The 23,582-nt window shown below is 41.7% G+C and overlaps 2 protein-coding genes and 1 pseudogene across 3 annotated transcripts in view; 1 reads left to right on the top strand and 2 right to left on the bottom strand.

Annotated features, from left to right (window-relative positions):
- Positions 1-6,105, top strand: part of Haus6 (HAUS augmin like complex subunit 6) — a 34,385-nt gene extending 28,280 nt beyond the window's left edge. Inside the window, 3 exon segments of the mRNA XM_090330037.1 lie at positions 3,041-3,176; positions 5,056-6,034; positions 6,036-6,105. Of these exon segments, the coding sequence (XP_090186163.1) occupies positions 3,041-3,176; positions 5,056-6,034; positions 6,036-6,102 (1,182 nt within the window). The 3' untranslated portion in view covers positions 6,103-6,105.
- LOC150065442 (histone H3.3-like) lies at positions 1,700-23,520 on the bottom strand (annotated as a pseudogene). The gene is made up of 2 exons (XR_016534955.1): positions 23,339-23,520; positions 1,700-3,077 (listed from the first exon to the last, which is right to left on the bottom strand). The product of XR_016534955.1 is annotated as a histone H3.3-like (transcript).
- On the bottom strand, positions 13,209-14,775 carry Rraga (Ras related GTP binding A). Its single transcript, XM_090330036.1, has one exon. The coding sequence runs from the start codon at positions 14,536-14,538 to the stop codon at positions 13,597-13,599; it is 942 nt and encodes a 313-aa protein (XP_090186162.1). The 5' UTR covers positions 14,539-14,775; the 3' UTR covers positions 13,209-13,596.
- Positions 23,521-23,582: the final 62 nt, after the last annotated feature.

The following is a 23,582-nucleotide window of genomic DNA, read 5'->3' as shown; positions in this document are numbered from 1 at the left end:
GCTCAGGCTAGTGCTCTACCACTTGAATTACAGCTCCACTTCAGCTTTTTAGTGGTTAACTGGAGGTAAGAGTCTTATAAGAGACTTTCTTGCTGAGGCTGGCTTCAAACCATGATTCTCAGATTTCAGCCTCTTAAGTAGCTAGGATTATAGGCATGGGCCATTGGTTAGTTTTATTCCAGAACAATGTAAAGCATATTTGGGTTTAGTGCATAAAAATTCAGGTTTTGGAGTTTCCTTCTTTATATTAATCCTGATCAAAGTAAATGAGTATTGTTTACATATATGAGAATCGGTTATTTTTCCTGTGTGTAATATGTGGGTCAGTTGTATGGTTTCTAAATACTTCTCAGTTTCTAAACTCCTATTACCTTTATTGACCACATTACAGAAAAGATGTCTGTTTATTTTTTCTTCTTCTAACTGTGGAAAGCACGTTAAATTTTCTGGCAGGTAGGATTTAAATTAGTAGGATGTGATAGGAGAGAAAAGTCCCAGTATCTCATAAAAAAATTTGAAGTGAAATAAAATTTTGTAATTGTGTTTAAAAGACAATTAAAGAATTTAGTGTTTCAGATCCAAGAAGTCTTGTGCTTTCTTGGGCCAATTTGATTATGTTTTTAGGAAATTTATTGCTTAATCTCAAAGGGGCAGAGATTTTAATTTGCTGTTTTGTTTTTTTTTTTGTTTTCTACTTTTACCAATATGATACTTAGTTAAGAATGCAATTTTCACATCACACATTTTTTTTTCTTTCTTTTTGGATGTATCTTTGTTTCTTGTTCATTGTATCTCATAATGAAGTTTTTGTTGTTTCTGTTGGTTGTGGGGCTTGAACTCTGGGCCTTGGGCGTTGTCCCTGAGCTTTTCAGCTCAAGGTTACTGTCTTAACCCTTGAGACACAACACTTCTGGTTTTCTGGTGGTTATTTGGAGATAAGAGTCTCATGGACTTTTTAGTGCCAGGGTAGCTTTGAATTTCAGTCCTCAGATCTCAGCCTCTTGAGTAGCTAGGATTACAGGCATGAGCCACCGCGCCCAGCTTTATAATGCCGTTTTGGCAAAGATGTCAGAATGTATTCTGTAAATAGAGGTGTTATTCTGCAGGTGGACTATAAAAAGAACCTGCTTGCTTGAAAATAATCATTTTAACCAGGCTCTGGTAGCACCTATATCCTAGCTACTCAGGAGGCTGAGATCTGAGGATCGAGGTTCAAGCCAACCCAGGCAGGAAGTCCATGAGACTCTTATCTTCAGTTAGCCAGGAGAGAACCAGAAATGGAGATTTGGCTCAAAGTGGTATCCCTGAGTGAAAGAGCTCAGGGATAGCGCCTAGGTCCTGAGTTCAAGCCCTATGACTGACTCCTCTCTCCCGTACCCGAAAAATGAATAAAAGTCAAACCTAGAGGTATGACAGATAGATTAGATCACTTTAGAAAGTGATCCTAAATCTTTCCAATTATAAAGATTCTTTTCTTTTTTTTTTTTTCTTGTGGGTCATGAGGCTTAAGCCCCACTTCCTGTTTTCGGAGATAAGAGTCTCAGGTCCTTTTGTGTCCAGGCTGGCTTTGAACTGTGATCCTCAGATCTCAGCCTCCTGAGTAGCTAGGATTATAGGCGTGAGCCACACAGATTCTTCCCCCCCCCCCCCGCCCCAATTTTTTTTTAATAGGTTTATTTGTAAGTGTGATAAAGTTGAATTGCTGAAATTTGTTCACTGAAACATGTTGACTTGCATGTATGCTTTATATCCCCGCAGTTATATTAAAAATTCACACACAAATGAAAATGGAAATACTGCCAATACCTGATTTCTGTCCCCTCTTTTTCCACTGGTAGTCATATAGTTAGGTACCATCTGATCCCATGGGAGAGGGGTAAAACAAAACAAAACAAAAAACTCTTTTAACATTTAGAACTGCTGATAACAAGAAAAGGGGGATACACACTTTGAGAATGAAGTGCTTCCCATCTTAGTGGGTCTTAAGCACATTCTCCATGAATGCTGCATGCTAGCTGGGTGTCTTTTGGCAAAATTGTTACACGTTTGGCAGGATAGCACATAGGTTGGTATCTTCAGATAGGCCTCACTTGCCTCCTGCAAAGCACCAATAGCTGGATCTTGGAACCATAGGTCTGTTTTGAAGTCCTGAGCAATTTCTCGCTTCAGTTGCTGGAAAAGGGAGCTTGTGAATCAGAAGTTCAGTGGACTTCTGGTAATGTCTAATTTCACGAAGTGCCACAGTACCAGCCCTGTAACGATGGGGCTTCTGTACCCCTTGGGTGAGGGGCTTGCTCTTGCAAATGGCTTTCATTACCAGCTGTTTCCTTGGTGCTTTACTCACCCCCCCCCCACCCTGAGGATTTGTGAGCAGTCTGCTTGGTACTAGCCATGGTGTAGAGAGGGCTTCCTCACCCCACTTTTCCTTTGGCTGGAGCTCAGCAAAGGAGAGGCTACACAGACGTTGGAGAGTGGTGGTCTTTAGGCAGCAGCTGTAACACCCTAACTGTAAAGATTCTTATCTGTCATTGTCGTGATCATCATCATTATCATTGCTGGCCATCATCATCATCATCGTCATCATCGTCATCATTGTCATCATCATCATCATTATCATCATCATTGTTGGCCCTGGGGCTTGAACTTTGGGACCTGGGCATTCCCTGCACTTTGAACTTCTTTTGCTCAAGGCAAGCATTCTACACCTGGAGCCATAGCACCACTACTGGGTTTTTTGAGTAGCTTGTTAGAAGATTCTCTTGGAATTTCCTGCTTAGACTGGCTTCAAGAAACTTCCTGAGTAGTTAGGATTGTAGGCGTGAGCTACAGGTCCACGGCCTATGTATTCTTTATAATGGACTGTCCATTTAAGATAACAAAAACATAGTTTTGTGTTAAATTTACTTTACAGGATTACATGTGGATGATCTATAAATAGTTCTCTGCTATTAAAGGATCTTCTATAAAGCTCATATTCTTAATAGTTTTGTTGTATTCCACCAGTTGGCTTGGTAACTTTCTTTTTTCTTTTCTGTTTCAGGTTGCCAGGGTAGTTTTGTCTGATTCACCACAGCTCTCTGAAGGAAAAGAAATAAAATTAGAGGAATTAATTGACTGTTTAGTTTCTAACCCCTTCTTAACAAGGAATCAAATTCCCCGAACTCCAGAAAACTTGAGTAAGTTAATAATATTTTCTATTTTGTTTGTCTTTGTTTGTTTTGTCAGTCTTGTGGCTTGAACTCTGGGCCTGGGCTTTGTCTCTGAACTTTCTTGAATCATAGCACCACTTCTGGTTTTCTGGTGGTTAATTGGAGATAAGAGTCTCGGGGCCTTTAATGCCTAGGCTGTCTTTGAACGTTGATCCTCAGATCTTCAGACCTGAGAGCTAGAATTATAGGTGTAAGCCACCGTGTCCGGCTCACTTGATTCCTTCCTTCCTTTCCTTTCCTTTCTCTCTCTCTCTCTTCCTTTCCTTCCTCCCTCCTTTCATCCCTCCCCACCCCCCGTCCTTTTTCACTTGACAGGCTTGAACTCTGGGCCTGAGTGTTGTCCCTGAGCTCTTCAGGTCAAGGCTAGCTAGCGCTCTAACACTTTGAGCCACAGTGCTGCTTCTGGTTTTCTGGTGGTTATTTGGAGATAAAAGTCTCACTTTCATGCCTGCCTGGGTTAAACTTTGATCTTCAGATCTTAGCATTACAGTCATGAGCCAGCTTACACTCTGCAGATATTCTTCTGTGAATAGAGTGCTACATATTTTTCCCCCCATGACCAATAATTCATGTAGGCAACATTCTATGTATATAGTTTCCCTGTATAATCAATATAGATTGTACTGGCTGAATAATTAAAAACACTTTCTCTTTTGCTGCTGATTTACTTCAGATTAAAATAAGAAGTCTAGATGAGCTGTCAGCAAACCATATCTGGTGAGCTATATCTGCTCCTGCCTGTGTTGTCAATAAAATTACCTTGAACACAACCTGTGTTAATAGTTGATATTTCTAGCTTCTTTCAAGCTACAGTGGCAGAGTTGAGTAGTTGTTACAGATCAAGTGGCTACAAAGTTTCCTAAAGTATTAGTATCTAATACTTATAGAAAAAAATTTAACATGTATTAGCATACATTGACAAGAAAATAGCTTACTTATTTTTGTGCTGATAGTGTTCTGAGTACTCTCCTTTAGCCCTTTTGTTCAAGACTGTTCTACCACTTAAACCATAGCTCTTTTTTGGCCTTTTGCTGGTTAATTGAAGTTTCATGGAATTTCTTGTCCTAACTGACTTTGAACTAACTGATTTTGAACTGTGGTCCTTAGATTTCAGCTTCCTGAGTAGCTGGGATTATAGGTACCTTAATGAAAATGTCTTTTTAGTCTATATAACTCCTATTTGGTGTATGGAAATAGATGTAAAAAGCTGGGGCATGGTGGCTCATGCCTGTAAATCCTAGCTATTCTGGAAGCTGAGATCTGAGGATTCTTATCTCTAACCTCTAGAAAATGGGAAGTGGGGCTTGGCACAAGGGTAGGGTGGTAGCCTTGAGCTGAAGAGCCCAGGGACAGTGCCTAGGATGAGCTTAAGCTCCATAACCCACAAAGAAAATAATAAAGAAAATACATATAAACTTTAGGAACAGTTTTTGTTATATGCTTTTACCTTTATTTGATCAATTGATGTTGAGGTTTGTTATATTGTGGAGCCTTGTATTTATATCGCTTTACTTTCGGTATTAAAAATAAAATGGTTAAGCCAGGCACGGTGGCTCACACCTGTAATCTTAAACTACTCAGGAGGCTGAGATCTGAGAATTGTGGTTCAGTGCCAGCCCGGCACTAAAAAGTCTAAAACATCTGTGAGACTTTCTCCTGTTAACAACTAGAAAACTGTAAGTGGCGCTGAGGCTCGAAGTGGTAGGGTAGTAGCCTTGAGCTGAAGAGCTCAGGGACAGGACTCAAGCCCAGAGTCCAAGCCTCATGACTGACTCCCCCCCCAAAAAGAGTTTAATCACGTGTTTAATTTCTAAGGAATTTCTAGTAATTTTTTCTTTTTAATTAGTAACTGAAATTAGGAGCTCATGGAGAAAAGCTATTGAAGTTGAAGATAACAGAAGTATACAACCAGTTCAGATGGATAATGAACATAGAGAAGTATTATCAGACTCTTCACCTGCATTGTGTAACAAAAGGGAATTTAGCATGGCCAGTTGCTTTTCAGATTTCGACCAGTCTCATTTTCCTGAAGAGGAAGTTGTTTCAGATTGCTTCAGGAGCATGCCTCAAAAACATGTGGTGACCAGTCACATAAGTGAACCCTTAACAGAAGATCAATCAGATTTGTTAAATAAGAAAATAAAGCAAGATTTAGAATGTACAGCTTTACCAACCAAGCTCTCAGGGACTAGCCCAACAAAGACATTCTCCTCTGCTGTAGGCAGTGGAGAAACTAGCCAAACGAAGACACTCTCCCCTGTTGTAGGCAGTAGAATAGATAGGATGGATGGGAGTAAAAGGAAACATATTAACATCTTAGATCATTCACAAGCTTCCTATAATGAACTTTCTGTGCATAAAACTATGCCATGGAACTCTCACATACCAAGTCAAATCAATTCTATGAATCTTAAGGATATGGACTTTAGCATTTTAAATGAAACACTTCCAGAAATTGGTCGTCTAAGTCTTAATAGCTCTAGGAGTTCTGAGAACAATTTTAAGCTAGAATCAGATAGCCCTGTGCACAGTGGTGTTTTACCAGATGATATGGGGAAAAGGGAGACTACTCCAGACTCAGATTTCAATTTACAGGCTATTCAAAGTAATTTTGAGGCTCTGAAGAAATCTCTTTGCAAAATAAGAGGAGACTCTTACCCCTATAATCCTGAAACACTTGAAAGACACAAACTAGAATTGTTCCCTATATCTAAAGACATACAAGCAGATAATACGCTCAACTCTTTGGATACTCATCATTTGCTAAATGACTATACAAAGCCATCTTTATCTATATCTTTTGATGAAAAAAAGCAGTCTCTATCACTGGAAACTTTCTCTGGTAGAGCTGAAGTTGAGGACCACGGTACAATTTAGTCTGGACAACTTCTAATTTAAAAGGTAAGATTTAACTAGACTTGTATGTATTTACTGTTGAAATTTTTTCTAGCCTCTTTGTGCATAAGGCTAGCATTCTGTCTTGTGAATCACAGTTCTACTTCTGCTTTTTGAGTAGTTAGTTGGAGATAAGAGTCTGCCTGTGCTGGCATTAAACCTTGATCCTTAGATCTCAGCCTCCTGAGTAGCTAGGATTATAGGCGTGAGCCACCAGTACCCAGCTAGCTAAAAAAAAATTTTTTTTTGAGTCAATATTTTACTCTATAGTCTGGCGTCAGACGTAACTGTACAGCCCTGGCCATCCTCCATTCTCAGTCATCCTCAACCTTTAGTTCTCTGAATTCTCACTATGTAACAGACAGGAAGATCATAATTTGTGGCCAGCTCAGGCAGTTAAGACAAGACCCTATCTGAAAAACAATAAACCCAAAGGAGTAAGGCTGGTGATTTGGCTCAAGCAGTAAATTACTTCCCTAGCAAGAGTGAGGGTCTAAGTTCAAATAGCAGTACCACAAAAAACCCCAAAACAAAAAAATAACCCCAAAAACCTGCTACGTGATCCTGATTTTGGGGGGTACTAGTCCATGATCTGTGTTAATGTGACAAAACATTCCTTATTCCTTCACAGGGTGAGATGCTTGAACCCTCATTGAATATGTGTGTATAGTGTATAATTGCTTTGAGCCAGAAGCAGAAGAAAGTATTCCCAAGCCCTGAAACTTAACTGCTTTTGTAATGCAAACTACCGAACATAAATCTCATTAAAAAAATTGAGAAACACAGGGCTGGGTAGCTGCTGGAAGGTAGAGATTGGAAAGATCATGTTGATTGAGGCCAGTCTGGGCAAAAATAAGGAGGCCAATCAGTTCTCAACAAAATAAGCCAGGAATGGTGGGGCATGTTTGTAATCCTTGTTACCTGGGAGACAAGAGTATCACAGTCTGTGGTTGAACCCTGGCAAAATGCATGAGACCCTATCAAAAAAAAAAAAGAAAAAAAATTGAAAAATACTACTTGCATTTTTTTGTGCACTGGTTTTGATCTCAGAGCCTGACCACTATCCCTGAGCTTTTACAACTAAGGTTGGTAACCTACCATAAGTCACAACCTCTTTATGGCTTTTTGGTAGTTGTTTTTAATTTTTTGTTGTTGTTGTTTTGTTTTTGCTAGTCATGGGCCTTGAACTCAGAGCCTGAGCACTGTCCTTGGGCTTTCTCAAAGATAGAGCTCTACCACTTGAGCCACAGTGCCACTTCCTGTTTTCTGATAGCGATAACTAATATAAGGACAGATTTGGATTTAATTCAGATTCATTCCTTATTTTGATTTGCCCAGGATCATTAGATACTGGTATTTTAAAACGTATTCTGGAGGGAATATGTTGATTTCTGAATAGTAAGTACTTATGTGAGAAAAATAGTGATTTTTAAAAAGTTTTAGGTAGCCGGGAACAGTGGCTCACGCCTGTAATCCTAGCTACTCAGGAGGCTGAGATCTGAGGATCAAGATTCAAAGCCAGCCTGGGCACTAAAGAACCTGAGACTCATCTCCAGTTAACACCTAGAAAACAGGAAGTGGGGCTTGGCTCAAGGGTAGAGGAGTAGCCTTGAACTGTAGAGCTCAGGGACAACGTCCAGGCCCAGAGATAGGGCGGTAGCTTTGAACTGAAGAGCTCAGGGACAGGGCCCAGGCCTAGTTCAAGCCCCTGACCCACAAAAAAAAAGCTTGAGTAATTGCACTGTGAACCTTTTTTAAAATTAAATCTGCTATTATGAATCTTTTCTACTTATTTTCTTTGTAATATTTATCTCTTCCTTTTCTTAGTTTTACAGAAAATACTTTGAACAAGAGTCTTGGTGCAAAAGAATTGGACTTGAAGCAGTAACCAGTTAATTTTATGATGTACTTCCATTGATATACTTCCATGTCACGGATTTATAATTTAAGTATATTCTCTAAATTGCACACACCATTTTCAAGGTCTAAAAACCCTAACTACCTTTTAGTCTCTTGTAATGTTTTTAGGTAAGGAAAAAGTATGTTTGGATTTTGCTTTGGAGAGAAGTTGCTTGTCAAGTATTTGGAAAGAAGATGTCAAGTTATGGGAAGCCACTTTAATTTTTTAAATAATCTGTAGGCCTTAAATGACAGAAGTGGTAGTTTATTAGGATTCAGATAGTAAACATAAGGATAAGAATTTTTGGTGTATTTTTGCTCAGTGGTTAACCTAATAGTGAGTAGCCTTATCTTTCATTTTAAAGAAATAAACCACATTTCGATCTATGCGGGACATTCTAGTACTAACCAAATAAGGTGAGATAAACAGTACCTTGGGAAGGTCTACACAGTCTTCATAATTATTCGAGTCTGTTGATCCTGAGAAATGATGTTTGATAGAATAAAATGAGCATGATAAGTGAAGACTAGGACAAAGTAAATTTAGCAAAGAAAAAGATGGAAGGTAGTGGTGACTAGATACCTAACAGACTGTGTTAAACTAAATACTTTAGTGTGTTGGTTTAGGGATTTATATTTAGTCTAATTTAGACTGAGAATTTAATCGATGAAGGATTTATAGTCTTATAAAGACTGCGTTAAATGGAGGTTTTTAGCTAAAGGTAGCAATTCTTGAGACCCACATAAATTTTTTTCTCTGTTAAATGTACTAAAATGATAGAAAATACATTTAAGGGCATCTGATTCAATGTAAAGAAAGTGCCAAAATTCTCATTTTCATAAAGTTCAGATAACAGTAATTGCTCTCTTTCCTTATGTACTATAAACAGGAAAAAGTCTACACCCTACATTTAAAATATTTTGGTCCTATAAGAGACTATTTGTAAATATGTTTTTATAAAAGTATTGTTCAGAATAAACATTAAATATATATACCAACTGTGTTTGGAATTTCAAGTGCTTTGTTAGCCATAAAATGATCACATTCCAAGGTATGACTTGAATGACATAAAAATTGAGAAGTTTAGAGGCAAGAGCATTTTGTTACTGCCATTTTTCTTTCTTTTTTTTTTTTTTTTTGCCCTGGTTATGGGGCTTGTACTCAGCCTCAAACTTTTGGTTGCTTATTTTGCTTATGGCTGGCCCTTTACCATTTGAGGCATGACTCTCCTGGCTTTTTGGAGACTAATTGGAAATGTCTCTTGGATTTGTCTGCCCTGGCCGCCTTCTAACTGTAATCCTCGAATCTCAGCCTCTGAGTAGCCAGGATTATAGTGCCAAGGGTACCCAGTTGTTACTACTGCTGTGATTAGATTTACTACTACATTATACTCAGCTAATAGATTTGAGATTAGAGTCTTGCTAGATTTTCACTTTGGCTGACCTGAACCATAAACTGCCCCATTTCTACCTCCTCAGTCACTGGGATTACAGGTGTGAGTCACCATGCCTAGTTAAAAAAAAAAAAGTTTTGGCAGTACTGGGATTTGAATGTAGGGCCTCACTCTTGTTAGGCAGGCATTTGTTCTGCTGAGCCCTTTTTTGTGTTGGTTATTTATGGGATAGGTTCTTGCTTCCTGCCCAAGCATGTGCTTTGCCATGTGCCTTTAAGATCTAGAAACTCAGCTGGGTGTTGAGAGCTCATGTCTGTAATCCTAGCTACTCAGGAGGTTGAGACCTGAGAGTTGGTTTGAAGCTGGCCTGGGCAGGAAAGTGTCTATGTGATTCTGTCTGTAGAACCACCAAGAAACTGGAAGTGGAGCTGTAGCTCAAAATGGTAGAGCACTAGCTTTGAGTAAGAGCTCATGAACAGTGCCCAGGTCCTGAGTTCAAGTCCCATGACTGGAAATGTTAAAAAAAAAAAAATCTAGGAACTTTACATTCATACTCCCGGATTCTTTTTGGGAAAGGGTCTACTAAACTTTTCTGCCTGGGTAAGCCTCAAACTATCAGTCTTAAGCCTCCTAGATATGTACCACAGGCATTTAACTGTTAAATACAGTTTAGCTAGGCATGGTGGCTCATGCCTGTAATCCTAGCTACTCAGGAGGCTGAGATCTAAAGAACTCGGTGCAAAGCCAGCCTGGGCACTGAAGACCTGGAGACATTTATCTCCAATTAACCTCTAGAAACCCAGAAGTGGTGCTGAGGCTCCAAGGGTTAGGGCAGTAGCCTTGAGCTGAAGAGCTCAGGGGCAGTGCCCAGGCCAAGAATCCAAGCCCCACAACTGACTCCCCTCCCCCCCAAAAAATACTGTTTAAAAGTATATACGATTTATTGATGATGAGCCTAATATATTTGTTTATTGAGAACAGGGTCTTGCTATGTAGCTCAGGATGGCTTTGAACTCTCATTCCCTCTGTTCAGTTTCAGTACTGGAATTATAAGCATGTACCAGCCTGTCTGGCTTATACCTTTTAAAATTTAGCTTTATTGGCCGGGAGTTTAGCCTAGCGGTAGAGTGCTTGCATCAAGACCTGAGTTTGATTCCTCAGTACCACATACCTAGAAAAAAAGCCAGAAATGGTGCTGTGCTCAAGTGGTAGAGCTCTAGCCTTGAGAAAGTCCAAGGAGAGTGCCCAGGCCCTGAGTTCAAGGCCCAGGACTGGCAAAAAAAAATTTTTTTTAATTGGTCATGGGGCTTGAACTCTGGGCCTGAGCGCTGTCCCTGAGCTCTTCAGATCAAGGCTAGTGTTCTACCACTTTGAGCCACAGTGCCACTTCATTTTCTAGTGGTTAATTGCAGATAAGAGTCTCTCCGTCTTTACTGTCTTTAGTGCTCAAGCTGGGTTTCAACCCGTGATCCTCAGATCCCAGCCTCCTGAGTAGCTAGGATTACAGGCATGAGCCACTGGGGCTGGCTATACCTTACATCTTAATAGATTCCTGCTCTTTTTGAGTAGTAACTCATCACGCCTGCTTCTGAGAGTTAAAAAGTTGATCTTGGTGTGGTGTGCCTGGGGCGTGGTGGTTCTGTTGACCCCGGCTGGCCATGGGGCTGAGCCCTTAAAAAAAAAAAAAGTTAATCTTATGAAGCCTTGGAAAAGCTAGAGCCCCATTATTTATATGTACTGGCTATTACAAAGACAATGCCTCACCTGTAAAACACGTACTAGCCATGCTAGTACATGGCTTTGTCGTTAAGACAGGTGCTCTACTGCTTGAGCCATGACTCCAGCCAAAGGTCTTTTATTTCTAAAGTACATGTTATTTAAAAACAATCCAACAAAAAGTTATCAGAACTGGGTATCAGTTTATATTGGCAAGGCAAATAAGGAATTTCGGCCAGAATCATGCCCAGAAAGAGGTAATCTAAGATCCAGTTTACAGATAAATACAAACGGGAAAATGATACTGCCCTATGTGAGTGAAACATTGAGACATTTTTTTTTTTTTTTTTTTTGCCAGTCCTGGGCTTGGGCTCAGGGCCTGAGCACTGTCCCTGGCTTTTTCTCAAGGCTAGGGCTCTACCACTTGAGCCACAGCACCACTTCTGGCTTTTTGCTATGTATGTGGTACTGAGGAATTGAACCCAGGTCTTCGTGCATGCTAGGCAAGCACAGCCAAACTCCCGGTTGCTCTTTCTTTTCTCTCTCTCCTCTCTCCTCTCTCTCTTTATTTTGCCAGTCCTGGGCTTAATTAAGCTCAGGTCCTGAGGACTGTCCTTGGAATTTTCTCAAGGCTAGAACTCTTCCAGTTGAGCCTCAGTACCACTTCTGGCTTTTTCTAAGTATGTGGTACCAAGGAATCGAACCTGGGTCTTTGTGCATGCTAGGCAAGCACTCTATCACTAGGCCAAACTCCCAGCCTGACATCTTTATTTTTATCTTTATTTTATTGTATTTTGGGATTTGGCTTCCTCAGTATATAGATTTGGAATTAAATGGAGTAATTAACTTACAAAGCTAGGATTTGTGTGTGTGTGCTTTCCCTAGATATTGCACTCAGGACCTGGGTACTATCCTTGAGGTTTTTTTTTGCTCATGGCTACTGTTCAACCACTGGAGCCACAGCTCAACTTCTAGCTTTTTTGGTAGTTAGTTGGAGACAAGAGTCTCTTAAGATTTTCCTGCCTGGGCTGGCTTTGAATAACAGTCCTCGGATCTCAGCCTCTTTAGTAGCTAGGATTATAGGTGTGACCTACTAGTGCCTAGCAAAAGCTAGGATTCCTCTCCCCCCCACACTTGTTTTTTTTTTTTTTAAACCAGTTCTGGGGCTTAAACTCAGGGCCTGGGTACTGTCCCTGAGCTGCTTTTCACACACAGGTAAGCACTCTACCACTTGAGCCACAGTGCTACTTCTAGCTTTTTGTTTATGTTTAGGAATCAAACCTAGGGCTTCATGCATGATAGGAAGCACTCTCCCAGTAGGCCACATTCTCAGTTAGGATTTTTATGATTAACTTTTTTTTTTTTTGGCCAGTCTTGGAGCTGGAGCGTGAACTCAGGGTCAGAGCACTGTCCTTGGGCTTCCCTCGAGGCTAGTCCTCTACCAGCTTGAGCCATAGCACCACTTCCTGCTTTTCTATGTATGTGGTACCGAGGAATCGAACCTGGGTCTTCCTGCATGCTAGGCAAGCACTCTACCATTAAACCAAACTCTCAGCCCTGATTAACTTTTTATTAGTGGAAGAGATAGTGAATAGAGGGCAATGGGTTAGGAGAGTCCAGTTAAGACTTCACTGATTTAGCTCAATGGATGTGGTTTTAAATCGCATAGGTTATGAAGATAAAGTAAGCTAAAAATGCATCAAGTAGTTAAGAATACCTGGCATTTGAAAGACTCCAATGTTTAGCCACACCTCATATTCAGTAATTTGACTCAGTTGGTGGCTGTACTGAGAATGAGCTAGGCACAGTTCTAAAATGGTATTAACTCACAACTTTAAATGAAGATACAGGAAAAAGAGCAGTTATATTTCCTATGTTACCCAAGTTCACAAAGCTAGTAAATAAAAGCACCAGAATATCACTACGAACCATAGGGCTCTAGTTTGAGCTGGTATTCTTCAACTATGGCTATTGTCAAGCATCACTAAATTAATGGTGGCTAAACTCACAAAATCCAATCTGCCAGTTAAGCAATACTTGTGGGTAGCCAAAATCTTCAACTAAGCACTTCCAAATCATTTCAAATGAGACCATATTTTAAATTGCTAATAGTTATCTTTATTCATGATTGAAGACAAGAATTTATAAATGCATTATAACACCTTGCTGATAAACTAACACTGCATCTTTGCATTCTGATAATACAGGAAGATAGTGGTAAAGGCTTTGATGTGCAAATCTAAAACCAGGTAATCAGAACAGACACAAACCACCTACTTTAGTGTTACACCATACCAACTTTTCAGAAAAGGCCATCTTGAAATTGCTAGTTGAGTAACGTCCATTGTTTAAACACTAGAGAATAGGGAAGATGGAAGCAGTAAGAAACACATTTCAAAGCCGCCCACTTTTTTTTAAGCACACATGAATACTAAAAGATGAAAAAAAAAAAGTAAAAGCATTTTCATAGTATCTGGCGGCGTCTAACGCATAAGAAGACTGTGCTTGGGGCCATCCACTCTCTCCAGCTTCTCAAAATGTTTCCTGGCATTGCGAATGTTGATGAGAGTAGCTGCAGAAGGGATGGATGGATCCGACATAACAACCATCACATAGGTGTTTGAAGTGAAGATGTCGATGAAAGCGGCAAAGTTAGAATTCCTAACTTCCATGCTCTGGAAAGAAGCAGCCAATTTACTGCAGCTCAGCTTGAACTGCTTAATGATGTTGCTGATCTTCTCAAATCGGTGGACGTCTCGCTGCTCTTTGCACTGGTAATGGGAAATCACCAGGAACGTAGCTCTCTCGAACAGCAGAACTTCATCAGCCTCAATGATTTGGGCAAAATTCCTCAGGTTCATCTCCAGCTGCTGAACGTTGGGGATCAGCTGGTAGACGATACTGGACCAGGCCTTGTAGAGCGTTTCATCCCAGATGGATGTTCGAAAACAAGCGCACTCCAGTGGGCGGGACAAACGCCTCAAGTCTTCCTCTCGCTCTTTAAAAATCAGGTCACGCTGATCCTCCTGCACCAGATCCATTTTGTGCACCAGGCAGAAGATTTTGGCATCAGGTGAGTTCTGGAGGATGGCCTCCAGACACGACTGGTAATAGTGCATGTCCTTCTCCAGTTCTCGGCTCTCCACGTCAAACACGTAAATCAACACCTCGACGTTACGGAAGATGTTGTCCCGCTGGCTGGTGAAGTAATTTTCCATAAAGGTGTCCTGACCGCCACAGTCCCACAGATTCAGCACCAGGTTCCCCAGGAATCGGACGTGGGAGTGCTCCACGTCGATGGTGGCGCCCAGCCGCCTGGTGTCGCGGGCAATGTAATTTGCAAAGATAATCGACCTCATGCTGGTCTTCCCCGACCCGCTCTTCCCCATCAACAGCACCTTTTTCTTCATGGCTGTGTTTGGCATCACCCGCCGGGGGCCGCCGCTGACTGAGGCCTGAAGCACCGGAGGAGCAGCGAGGCGGCTCCACAGGCTGGGCTACGGGCCCGCCGCGCGGTGTAGCTGTGTGCAGACCGGGAGGCCCGGAGCGCGAGCCTGGGGCTGGAAAGGCCGCGGCGGCGGTGGGCCGGAGACGGCGCCCGGGGCACAGAGCAGCAATCCTTCCGGGAAAGCGCTGCTCCTCTGAAACACTGAACTACCGCGTCCCGGCACCGCCCACTTCCCGCGGTGATCTCGCGAGAACTTCGCAATCGCGCCACTTCCCACTTCCGGCGGCGAATACGGTCACTCCGGGCCGTGCAGACGCCGCGGCGAGAGTTCTGAGAGGCCCCTTCTCGGAACGCAGACCGGCGTGTGGGGCGCGAGGGGCCGAATGGAAGCGGAGCCGAGGACAATGGCGTTTTCTGCTTGTATTTACCCAGGGCTCGCGGTTGCTCACTGGTGTTTGCTGGAGGGAATGTTACCCTCCGGCCCCACCCGGAAAGGAGAGAGATCCCTGACAAGTTCCGTGATGGCCAGCACGGGCGGGAGACAGGCCCCTCCCTAGCTAGTACTTCATTGCCAGGCGAGTTCAGTGGATTCATCCGATTTCCCTATAATCTCAGACTCGAGCATGTACCATCAGAATGCTAAAGCTCGAGGAAACTAGAGCATGGAACATCATGCACTAGCTCCATTCCCAACATGACCCCGTGAATAACGGTTTTTATGTGCGTCAGTCGAGGCTTCCAGAGGTTACATGACTTGACCAAGTCACAGAGATAGTAAATGACGAAGTCTGGGCTTATACAATCTTGTCTGAGGAGGTTCCCCCCCACCCCCCGCAACGAAGACCATATTGCTTCCTTAAAAACAATACAAATCTGCCATTGATCTTTCAATAAATTGCATTTAATATTTTTTCATTCAGAATGCCAGAAGCCTCCCTAATTAGCATATTCTCTACCTACTGTGAAGCACCCTTTCTGATAATATACTTGGTATACAACATTGTATGTGCAGAGACGTGGCTATCTTATTCTAACGCAAAATTATTTGAACACTAGAGTACTGACAATGTTCAGGAAAAGAATCTCGATTGTTTACAAGACTTTTTTTTTTTTTGAGGTCATATGTGCACAATCTGCCCTATCATGTATTGAGTTCCAAATTCCTAGAAGGAAAACAATTCATTGTAAAACACTGGTATCTGAACAAAGACTTCAGGTGCAGTAAGTAAGCCATTCCTTTAGGGAATGGATGGAACTCTGCAAATTTAAATCTTTCTCCTCCCTCTTTGCCTTTTCCTTCTTGTTCTCTCTCCCCTTTACCTCCCCCTCTTTCATTTTCTTCCTCTAGTATTGATATAATCCATGCTGACCTTGGAATGCTAGATTCTAAGGCCTCCTGACTACTAGGATTACAGAAGTGAACCACTCAGGTTAGCTCTAAGGAATTCTAAGGCTAACAGTTTCAGGCTTGTTATGTTAACTCTATTCCCACCCCTCCTTTTTCTTGCTCTTTCCACTTTCACCTTCACCTTCTTTCCTCCCTCTCTCCTTCCCTCCCTCCCCTTTTTTCTTCTTTTCCTTTCCCCCCTTTTTAATTTTTTCTTGTTTATAATTACCTCAATTTTGTTTTATTGGTGAAAAACAAATATTGACTCATTGTGAGAGTCTTTGAAAGATGAAAAATCTCTAGTATATGCCCTTATACACCGTGTATTAATTATCATACCTGAACTCTATATAGTATTTCCTGTTACTTCACAAGGTTATCCTGGGGTCTGAACCTCAGAGCCTGAGCACTGTCCTTGGGTTTTTTCCTCAAGGCTAGTGGCTCAGAGCCACACCACCACTTTGGCTTTTTCTGTGTTTGTGGTACTGAGGGTCTTTGGGCATGCTAGGCAAACACTCTACCACTAGGCCAAAGTCCCAGCCCTGGCTTCTTCTTTTGATACAGTTATATGACTAATTTAGAAACATTATGGCTATCCTAAAAGTAATAAAATGTCATTTTCCCTTCATCACAAACTATCTCAACTTCCCCCTAGAAGGATATTACAAGTATTCCATCTATCTTCCCCTCTCTTCATCATTCCCACTGTCAACTGTAGTTTGTTTATTGGGGGTGGGGGGACTTGAACTCAGGGCATGGGAGTTATCTCTGAGATTCTTTTTCTCTGGGCCAGTGCCCTACCACTTTAGCCACAGCTGCCACTTCTGACTTTTTATGAGTAGTGTCTCATGGGCTTTCCTGTCTTGCTGGCTTCAAACTGTGATCCTCAGATCTCAGCCCTCTGACTAGGTAGGATTATAGACGTGAGCCATGGGAACCTGTTTTTGGTTTTTTGCTGGTCCTGAAGCTTGAACTCAGGGCTTGGGTGCTCTGTTTTTGTTGTTATTATTGTTGTTCAAGGCTAGTGCTCTACAAGTTGAGACAAAGCTCCACTTCTGACTTGCATTTCAAAGACTTTCCTGCCTGAGTAGGCTTTAAACCACAAACTTCAGGAGTAGCTAGGATTACAGGTGTCAGTCACCAGTGTCCAGCTATCAACTGTAATTTTTCATCAAGCCTGGTAACATTTTCATTCTACCTTGTACTGTAACTCAATAATACCTTAAAGGATGAAAACTGCACAGAATTTGCATTATTACTGTTATTTATTTATTGGTGGTACTTGGATTGGAACATAGGGCTTTGAACTTGGTAGGATCTACTATTTAAGCCATACTGTACCCACAACCCATATTATTTTTTACTTTTTATTGTTACTATAAAGGGGATGTATGGAGGGATTACAGTTATGCAAGTCAGGTCATGTGTACATTTCTTTTTGGACATTGTCACCCCTTTCCTTGATTTCTCTGGTTTTTTTTTTCTCTTCCCATCCCCATAGAAAAGCTGTATACATTTTGAACATAGTCTGTTTGGTCTGCCTGGAGAATAGCCTGTTCCCCCTTCCTCTTCACCTGCCTGAAACCAGTAATCCCCTGACTGTCAATCACCCCTCCCCCAATAAACTTTTCTGCTTGAATCACCTGTTGGGTTTCCTTTATGGGGGACCTTAGTGTTTAGTGAGTGCCTATACTGCATTTGTTATCTCTTATCCTTTCATTTCGGAGCCCCTCTGTTATTATTATTGTTATTGTTGGAAGTTATTGAATAGCCAAGATTTCTTTATGAGGGGATTTCCCTCCATACTTTTATTTTGTGGGTCATGGGGCTTGAACTTGGTCTTGGTGCTGTCCCTCAGCTTTTCAGCTCAAGGCTATCACCCTACCCTTGAGCCAAGCCCCACTTTCATTTTCTACAGGTTAATTGGAGATAAGAGTCTCAGATCCTTTTGTGTCCGGGCTGGCTGTGAACCTTGATTCTCAGATCTCAGCCTCCCGAGTACTTAGGCTTACAGGCGTGAGCCACTGCATCCAGCTTTATAAGACTTTTATGGACAATGAAGCTCGCACACACACACACACACACACACACACACACACAAAAGCTGGAAGTGGAGGAGATACGGCTCTTATGGTAGAGTGCCAGCTTTGAGAAAAAAGGCCAAACAAGAGTACCAATCCCTGCATGCAAGGTTCAGTATTGACAAAAGCAAAATGGCAGCAATTCTATATGAAAAAAAAATCTACTGACATTTTTTTCTGCCTACCTCATTTTGTACAATATAAAAAGTAAGCTGTGAGATTTTAAAAAATAAATCAGGGCCAGGAGTGTGGCCTAGTGATAAAGAGTGCTTGCCTAGCATGCATGAAGCCCTGGGTTTGATTCCTAGGTACCGCATACACAGAAAAAGCCAGAAATGGTGCTGTGATTCAAGAGGCATATTGCTAACCTTGCACAAAAAGTGTCCAAGGACAGTGCTCAGGCCCTGAGTTCAAGCCCCAAGACTGGCAAAAAAAAATTATCGGGTGTCATGTTCATGTTTGGCACATAAACAGCAAAATTTCAAAAGCACTGCCATGGCCCAAGCCTTGACCTGCTAAGACCCTGCACAACTCTTTGGACCTAGATAGTTACAGAAGCATGTGGTCCTTTTGCCATCTGGTCCTCAATCCATTTCCTTTTCTTTGGCTGCCTTGGCTCTATCACTCAGCATAGGTGGAATAAATGAATGCTTTATAGTAGAGATTCTATTTGTGTTTTGTGATTGGCTATTGCCAATTAAATTTAGCAATCCTAACTAGTGAGAATGCGCCGCCCCCCCCCCCCTCCAGTCCTGGCTTGAACTCGGCCTGAGCATTCTTCTTGGGCTTTCTCAAGGCTAGAGCTCTACCACCTCTACCGTTTAAGCCATAGAACCAAACCACTGCTCGCTTTTTTCTATTTATGTGTTACCAAGGAATTGAACCCGGGTCTTCACTCCTGCTAGGCAAGCACTCTACCAGTAGGCCAAACTCCTGGCCTAGTTATAGGTCTTTAACAGTAGTCCAGAAAGGGTGGATTTTCAGATGGCATGCAAATAATTTGATTTGGGGTGGGTTATTAGATGTGGCCCCATTATTAACTTTACTAAAATATTTGTGGAAACGTTAAAGGCTATATTAAGATATATATATATATATATATATATATATATATATATATATATATATAGTTGGGTGCTCATGACTGTAATCCTAGTTGCTTAGGAAGCTGAGATCTGAGGATCACAGTTTGAAGACAGCCCAGGAAGAATATTCCTCCTGAGACTCTTATCTCCAGTTAATCACCAGAAAAACATGTGATGATGAGATTCAAAGTGGTAGAGTGCTAGCCTTGAGCTAAAGAGCCCAAGAGAAAAAAAAAAAAATATATATATATATAGTCTTTGAGGTGGTTTGAGGTGGGGGATGGACTAGGGACCACATCCAGGGCTTGTGCATGCTAGACAAATGCTCTGTCACTGAATTACACCCCCAGCTATAAAAGCAAAGTTTTTTGTTTCTGTCGGTCATTGGGCTTGAATTCTGGGTCTGGGTGCTGTCCCTGAACCCTTCGGCTCAAAGCTATCGCACTACCACTTGAGCCATAGCATCATTTCTGTTTTTCTGGTGGTTAATTGGAGATAAGAGTCTCATAGAGTTTAGTGCTGGGCTGGCTTTTAACTGCAATCCTCATATCTTAGCCTCCTGAGTAGCTAGGATTATAGGCATGAGCCACACCTGACAAAAGCAAAGTTTCAGGTTAAGTACTATAATAGTGGCCTCAAAGATATCCATATTACCTATGCATTCCTTTTCTTTTTCTTTTTTCTTTTTGGCCAGTCCTGGGCTTGAGCTCAGGGCCTGAGCACTGTCCTTGGACTTTCTCAAGGCTAGAGCTCTACCACTTGAGCCTCAGCACCACTTCCAGCTTTTTTCTATGTATGTGGTACTGAGGAATTGAACCCGGGTCTTCGTGCATGCAAGGCAAGCACTCTACCACTAGGCCAAGCTCCCGGCCCCTGCATTCCTTTTCTTGGGTGACAAATTTGCAAAGAAAGAGTGAGTTCAAACTCCAGACTTAGTACTCATTTGTTATATGACTTTTAACTCCTAGTTTGTGTTCTAATATGTAATATGGGCTTGATAGAGTTATTGTCAAGTTTATGAGCTCAATGAGAGATTTTTTTTTGTTTGTGTGGGTCATGGGGCTTGTACTCTGGGCCTGGGTCACTGAGCTCTTCAGCTCAAGGCTACAGCCCTAACCCTGGGCCTGGGCATTGTCCCTGAGCTCTTTAGCTCAAGGCTACCACCCTACTTTTGAGCCACACCCTACTTTTTGTTTTCTAGAGGTTAATTGGAGATAAGAGTCTCAGGTCCTTTTGTGCCCAGGCTGGCATTGAACCTTGTTCCTCACATCTCAGCCTCCTGAGGAGCTAGGCTTATAGGTGTGAGCCACCGTGCCTAGCAGTTCTGTAGTCTTAAGGTAAGAGCTGAAGGGCTGAAGTGCTTGGTGACACTGTTGTGGTGCCTCGCCCTGCCTCCCCATCGAAAAGATGAGCCCTGATTTAGATGAGAGATCTTACAGGAAAATGTCTGAGAGTGTTTGGTGAGTAGCAGTCAACATTATATAGGTTTAGGATGGGAAATTTTGAGAATAGAATTAGGGAGGTGTTTGATAAATTAGTTGACTGGAAGTAACATCAGGAAGTCTAGAAGTGGAAGTAGGGTGTGGGGAATGGAAGATTTCCCACTGTGTAGCAATGCATGGCTAGGTAAATAAGTCATTGTTGAGGCTAGTAACCACAGCATCTTCATCTTTCAAGACAACTGTCCACTGTAGAGGGCAGGGATTGAAGGAACAGCATTAATGACAAGGAAACAGTCCACAGAGGCAGTTTGAAAGGTAAGAGGCAACCTTCCATTAATATGCAAAAGGCTGATTGGTGAATGATGGAAGTCAAACAGGTGAGAAGCAACATGGAGGTAAAGAAAGACTTTTGGGGCTGGGAGGTATCTCAGTGGCAAAGTGCTTGCCTAGCAAGTGTAATGCTGTGGTTTCAAATCCCAGTCTCAAAAGACAAAAAGGCAGTTAAAAAAGAATAAAGAAATCCTTTATGGCTAGCAAGTAGATTGGAGAATGGCAGGGATTTTCATCCCCAAAGAGCCACTTTGCTAGAAGCCTGATAATAAAGATTGCTTACATAGATTAGTGAGTGTAGGCTGGTAGGTATCTCCTCAGATGTTAATCATCTAGTCTGATCATAATCATCTAGTCTTGGGATGTTTCCAAGTTTTACAGATATCAATGATCATTTGGGATCATTGGGATGTCTTTGTCTCTGACTTGTTTGCCTAGTTAAAATACCTGACATTGTCAGAAAGAATGACATTGCTCCATTTGTTAGGAAATGGAAAGACTTAGAAAAAATCATATTAAGTGAAGTAAGCCAGACTCAAAGGAACTTAGGCTCAATGGTTTCCTTCATTTGTCATAATCAGTAGAAACCTTGGGCTCTCCTAGCAGAGATTTGCAATAGAGCAAAACCTTGATACAAAAGGCCATATAGTAGGATGCTAAATGAAAGGATCTCTAGGATATAGAAACATAAGCCATATAATGAATGATTGTTGTTCTTAAGGTACAATGTTATCTCTCATCTCTTTTGCTGTCCCTTGGTTATCTCATATTGTTACAGTATCTCACTTTGTTACCTGATATATCGGATATATTTGTATTTGGTTATTTGAAATTGGATAGGGAAGGGGGGAAAACAAGATGAGGGGTGGGGGTTGGGGGAGGGAAATGGGGACCAAGACATGAGAAAGGGTATCAATGTATGGGAATTAATGCAACATCTATCTGGCAAATATCATGTAACCTTTCTATTAATTACAATAAAAAATATATGAAAAAAATACCTGAGATACTCCATAGTGGACAGCCTTCTTTAGGCCTCTTGCTAAACCTTGAAACAACAACAACAACTTGAGTTGAACTTTAGATCTAGTCTCAGTGCTTCACTTCATTTCTGGTAGATTCATGGATAATATTTAGACATTTATTTCATTTTACTTTTTTGGTGTCATTACTGGGGCTTGAAGGCTTGAACTCAGGGCCTGGCGCTGTCTCTGAATTTATTTATTTATTTATTTTTGGCTCAGGGCTAGCTAGCATGCTACCACTTGAGACAACTCTACTTCTGGTATTTTTGTTGCTTAATTGAAGATAAAAATCTAAGGGACTTTCTTGCTTTGAGGCTTTTGAGCCTCTATCCTCAGATCTCAGCCTCCTGAGTAGCTAGGATTATAACTGTGAGCTACCAACACCCCTCCATTTAGGCAGTTACAAAGAGAAGTCTGACATCCAGTACTAGTGCCCCTGTATGGGCTACATGATGTTCCTGTCCTTGGCAATTGACAGTATTCAGGCTCCTTGGCTTCCCAAATTCCCATCTCTTTCTCTGGCTCTACATTCACCTCTCTTCTTCCTCATAACAGAAAGGCATGCAGTAGCTTCATGTGTGTGTGTGTGTGGGCGCGCGCGCGCGCGCGCGAGCATATGTGCATGCTGATGTTACTGAAGTTCATACTTAGAGCTTGAATGCTTTTTTTTAGGGTTTTTTTTTGGCTGAACTAGTGCTCTACCCCCGTGCCACAAAAAGCCATTCTGGCTTTTTGTTGGTTAATTGGAGATTAGTCCCATAGACTTTCCTGTCTAGGTTGGCTTTGAACCATGATCCTTAGATCTCAGTGTCCTTAGAAGCTAGAATTATAGTCTTGAGCCATTGAGCCAGGCCAGCTCAACTGTTGTTCAGTACCTACGTGTCTGGGTTGGTGTGGCTGCTCATGTTCCAGGCTGTTTCTTAGCACAAGGCTATGTTCAGGAAGGTAACAGTGCACATGACTTTGCAATAATACTCCTTCCCTCCCCCAATCCCCAGCAACTATTCTCAACATCTGCTAAGACCCTTGAGATCTTCCAAGTAGTTGAGATGACAAAGACCACTGTGCTTGGCTAGACTAGAGGTTTTGATGCACATTTTGGGGCAGAAATCTATAGAGTTTTCAGGACCAGGTAAAATCAAATATAAATTTAAGGCTGTGGTTTTTAACATGTGGTTTCTGATCTAGCTGCATCAGCATTACTTGAGGACTGGTAAGAAATGTAAGTTCATTGGAGCTACACACCTGTGAACTCAGGCTAAGGACTGCCAGTCTGACTTTTATCAAGTCAAATGGTTCAGATGCTTAGTAACATTTGATAAGCATTGTACCAGAAACTGCAGAAACGATTGAGCATCCACCTTATAAAAGTGGGAGTGTTCTTCAACGTGTTTTGTTTTCATGAGTTCAGTGATTCCAAAAGATACCTGAAGCCAAAGGTGCAGATTTCCACAGAAAGATCTGGAGATGGTGTTCAAGGCCAGGTTTGTGGAGGTTTTAAGATTTTTTTTTGGAATTGTGGCCATGGCATTTACTGACTTGTGAATCCCTAGAGCTTTCCAAAGTGGTTATCACATCTCCCATCTTTCTTCCTGTGGGAAATCTCTTGTCTTGGGCCTTTCCTGATTAAGGCGCTGGGGACTTGCCTACCTCACAATGGTCCCCTGTGAT

The sequence above is a fragment of the Megascapheus bottae genome, chromosome 3, assembly GCF_031878675.1.
Source record: "Megascapheus bottae isolate mThoBot1 chromosome 3, mThoBot2.hap1, whole genome shotgun sequence".
Classification (NCBI taxonomy): domain Eukaryota; kingdom Metazoa; phylum Chordata; class Mammalia; order Rodentia; family Geomyidae; genus Megascapheus; species Megascapheus bottae.
The sequence above is the reverse complement of the archived record's forward strand: the minus strand, read 5'-3'. Positions and strand labels throughout refer to the sequence as shown.

What these genes read in the sequence shown, in the direction of transcription:
- Rraga (XM_090330036.1), bottom strand. Translation starts at nt 14,538, where the DNA reads ATGCCAAACACAGCCATGAAGAAAAAGGTGCTGTTGATGGGGAAGAGC.